The sequence below is a fragment of the Vollenhovia emeryi genome, unplaced genomic scaffold, assembly GCF_000949405.1.
Source record: "Vollenhovia emeryi isolate VEMERY1.0 unplaced genomic scaffold, V.emery_V1.0 DF940079.1, whole genome shotgun sequence".
NCBI classification, from domain to species: Eukaryota; Metazoa; Arthropoda; class Insecta; order Hymenoptera; family Formicidae; genus Vollenhovia; species Vollenhovia emeryi.
Window position 1 is genome coordinate 15,005 of NW_011966287.1, and position 4,750 is coordinate 19,754.

The 4,750-nt window shown below is 34.6% G+C and overlaps 1 protein-coding gene across 1 annotated transcript in view; it reads left to right on the plus strand.

The window, feature by feature from the left end:
* LOC105556351 overlaps positions 1–249 on the plus strand; it is a 710-nt gene extending 461 nt beyond the window's left edge. Inside the window, exon 2 of the mRNA XM_012003434.1 lies at positions 68–249. Within this exon, the coding sequence (XP_011858824.1) occupies positions 68–195 (128 nt within the window). The 3' untranslated portion in view covers positions 196–249. The remainder of the gene's footprint in view (positions 1–67) is intronic.
* The last annotated feature ends 4,501 nt before the right edge of the window (positions 250–4,750 follow it).

Genomic DNA, 4,750 nt, shown 5'->3' on the forward strand with positions numbered 1-4,750 from the left:
ATCGAAAATCTTCTTCTTGGAAGGGATACGCAAGCTTGTGGACCGCTGGACCAAGTGCATTGCCAAGGTTTTCGATTGGTCGCAAAGCCACTTTTGCACCGCTTCCTGCACGTCTACGTCTGTAGAAAATTAGCGACCTCGCAAAGCATCCTTGAGCGGCCCAAACAGATGAAAGTCGGAGGGAGCAAGATCTGAGCTGCAGGAAGCGGTGCAAAAGTGGCTTTGCGACCAACCGAAAATCTTCTTCTCGGAAGGAATACGCAAGCTTGTGGACGACTAGACCAAGTGCATTGCCAAGGGAGGAGACTATGTTGAAAAATGGTGTACACATTGAACCCCTATTTTTGTGTAAATAAATTGTAGAACGAAAAGTGCAGATAATTTTTGACTTACCCTCGTATACATATAAAACGACACCTGCCTATTTCCCCCAGCAAAAAATTGTTCATGCATGAGCATGCACAAATATACAAATTATACATGAAATGACTGCACACATTTCTACGTTGTATATTTCTATATAATTTTATACAGTTCTATACAGTTCGATATCATTTTATAGATTTATTATATACGATTTTACATATATTATACATGCTTTTGTACGAAGAATTAAAAAAAAAGAAATTGCTCATTTATTATTATATACAACTTTGTACAATTGTACACAATTATATGTAATTAAATACAAATAAACAATTTTTCACCTTTAAAAAAGTTTCATATAAAAGTATGTGTAAATCTATAAAAGTATTCAGAATTGTGTAGAATTGTATCAAATTAAAAAAAATATTACAATATAAAAATAATATGGACATATTAGATGTATATTTTATACATATCTATATATTTATCCATGTTCATACATGAAAAAAATTTTTACCGGCCAGCGCGCGCGTTGATTACTATCTGTCCAGTAAAACAACTCAGGTAGACAAGTCAAACCAATACTATGACCAAATAAATTAATAAACTCCTCTCCCAAACAGCACTTCTGTCAGAAAGATCTCCTTAATATATCTTTTGAGTAATGAAAAAAAATAGCTACCAGATAAATATAAAAAATATCTGTTATAAGAGGTTTAAAAGGCATCTGGATTCTATTATCTTGCTGTATGGGCTGTGACAGACAATACACCTGTTAAAAGACATCTTAAAGATGTATATATTATTTTTTAAATTACATTAATTGTAATGTTAACTTTTTCTAAACGTTAATGGACAGGAATGATTTTGACTGAATATTTTTATAATTATAGAATACATTATAGAAATATTCAGGCATTCCTGCCTGTTTGCGTGCAGCTAACGTTGGTTTTTATTGTCACCTGCAGGCATTGTGCGTGTTTTAATATAACACAATTTTCAATTTAAATAATCGATTAACGTATAGTGCGAGCTGGAAACGTATTAAGACTTATTCAAACCGACACCAACATTCCGGAAGAAACTCTCGCTCCTCTGTTTGTGACCTGCTACGAATAATATTTAGAAATCGTTTCATCATATGCCTCTTCACGTTTGTCTGTACCTACTATATTCAGTTCCCAGATAGCACACTGAATTCACAAAGTATTCTTTAAGTTTCCTTTTTCTGAATTGTAATTCTTTAGGATTCATAGAAGAATACAATAAGAGTGACAGAGGAAGTTACATGCACCATAAATCGTTTTCCTGACAACTTCTTAAAGTATTCATCTCGAATTCAATAAATGTAAACTTTATGAATTCAAGGGGAATAGTGTTAGAACAAAGAGAATTACAAAATATTTACCTAATCCTAATGTATGTACACATCTAATATGCAGTAACATTACACCATTATTATAACTTCTCACTCAACAGTGCAATGCTCTCAACCGAAGCTCGTTGACAATCGGTGATTCTTCCGTTTCGGTTCTCGTCGTTCGATTCTTTCTTTTACACAATAGAACTATTGCACAAAATTAAATGCACATAACGTTACGCACACAAAATATTGCACGTGGTAACACGCTGCACAAGAACGTCCGGATGGCGGTTAGCGGATACTCGCGCATGACAAATAATTCCTCATGAATTCTTAAAGTATTCACAGTACTGAATCGCGAAGTATTCATTATAATGAACTTCAGAAAAATACTTCAAGACGAACTGATTGAGACTAATTCTTCAAGAATTCTTTAGATATTCATTTTTCTATTATAACTACCGATCACGCAAAGCGCCCTGGGGTCACCTCAGGATTTTCATAATGGCAAAAGATTATTGGTGATCTGTTCGCCTTCTCAATAAAAGCGGGGACTCCACGAGTCCCGACGCCTTCTTTTCGTTTCGCTTTCGATAGGAAAAATCCGTTTTCCCTCTCGCCTATTATTCGCGCGTGAACTCTCTCGGACACTTCCGTTTTTCCCGCGTGTTTGAAGGCTGTAGTTACTCGTATTGCTTAATCTGAAATTCGTTTTGTATTAGTTAAGTGTTGTTACGTCATTGTGATTATACTTATTTAAAAGACTTAAGACCCTTATAATTTCGAACTTCCGTGAATTCAGCATCTATAGTTTACACTTTGACGCGTCTCGAACACAAACTATATTATATGATATAAAATAAATGGACTTTTACAAGCATATGACCAAAAACTTTATTGAAAACATTAAGTGCCACAAGGAGAGAACAACTAATTTAATTAATTTAATTATAACTTATTAAGTTATTAGCCGAATATTCGAATAACCGAAATCCAGATATAATCGAGGTTCTACTACTTTCATCGACTCCAATTTAGCAGTATCACGTTCAACATGCTATTGATAAATTTATGCCAACGTAATCAGTAATTAATGAAAAGATTTTTACATCCAAATTGTCGGGCAAAAGTTTATGTAATATGTGAATTTAGACACATTTAATCTTTTTTCATGTCCGAGTACGAATCCGAGTCAGAAATGATTCGTCGATCGACGTCGTTTCGACATCGATCTACGATCGAGTAATTTCTGACTGGGACAACAAGAGAAGACCCAGCGAGCCCCAACTAAGGCACCATGAGCCAATTTCTGTCACTTCGTACTCTAAAATATTATGAAGTTTAACAATGACAGGCATTACTGCCAATTAACGTAGAGAACGAGACGTGTAGTTTAATTGGAACTTCTTCTTTTCTTAATCATTTAAATTATCAACGTTGCTACCAGGTTCCACATATGCAATCATGCGGTTAAATTAAAGATGAGACTATCCCCTCGTTTCTCGTTGAATTATTGAAACGATCTGAGGCGAGAAAACGTCAAGAAAATCCAGATATCAATTTACCTGCAAAAGGAGCGAAACTACAACAAGAGCCTGACGAGTAACTGTTTATTTTACATTTATTACAAAGTGCATGTAACTAAATCTTTAAACTAAACATTCTCTTTATTTTACTTAAATATAATCAATCTCGCATCATATAAAGCATTCATCTAGGCACTGAGCATTTCATTAACTGTGCAGTAAACGGTTACTGATTTTTTACTATATTTAAAAATAAAATAAATTTAACAACAAATTGTATTTTTATGTATAAATGAAAAGTAAGTCAGTACTAAATAAATTATTCATAAAACTTTAACCGACTTTTTAATTAAATTATTAACTGCTCATTTAACTCCATCAAAAATAACATATTTTCCTTAATATTTTGGTAATATACACTGGTCAAAAAAATTAACGCAACAAGAAACTTACATCAAAATTTGGCGAATTTCAAATAAGCGTAACTTCGCGAAAACTGGTCGAATTGAAAAGTTTTTTTTTTCATTTTATAGGGCAAAGCCTCTACTTTAAGAAGCTCTTATTGGAATTTGCATTCACTCTTCCTATTTCCCGGAACTTTCTCAAAATCATGATTATGTTTTTTCTGTAAAAAATTGCACACTTTGACGCACTGTGCGGAGTGTAGTAATTTTTCTTCGCCAGTTCTGCTTACCGTATCAAAAAGTGTATACTTTTCTCTTCAATTTAAAAAAAAAGAAGTTCCTACGATTTTTTTTCGCCAAATCACAGCTCATTGAAATAACCCTTGTGTTTTCGACATTACCGACGATATCTCCGTTAAAAATCATCGTAGCAAGATTGTTTTTTTTAAATTAAAGCTTGCACTTTCAGCTTCAAAAACTAGTCACCAGATTTTTCCTCGAATGCATCTGCGCTGCTGTACTCTCTAAAATTTATGGAGTGAAAATACTGCCATGGAGTGAAATGTTCACCCTATTGGCGTGAATATTTCCTCCAACAGAGTAAATATTAACTCCAATGGAGTAAACATTTCACTCCATGGCAGTATTTTCACTCCACAAATTTTAGAGAGTAGCTTTTAAAATGTAAGGACATGTTTTTACCTAAAAAATAACCAACTTTGGCCAGGTGCCCGGGCGTAGGAAATTTTTCCTCGCTAATTCTGCTCGAAGTATCAAAAAGTGTGTACTTTTCCTTTCAATTTTAAAAAAAAGAGAAGTTACTGCGATTTTTTTTCACCAAGTTACAGCATTTTGAAGTAACCCTTGTATTTTCGTTCATTACCGTCGACATCAGCGTAACCCATGCAATGTGCACGTGGAGGTTGCCGTTCGGATTTTGCACATCGTGTGGTCCTACAAGTCACGCAGCCTTCTTCCCATCATATCCCAGTATGTTCTAATACACCACTGGCCCTCTTCAGGGCCACACGATGTGCAAAATCCGAACGGCAACCTCCACGTGCACATTGGGTTACGCTGATGTCGACGAT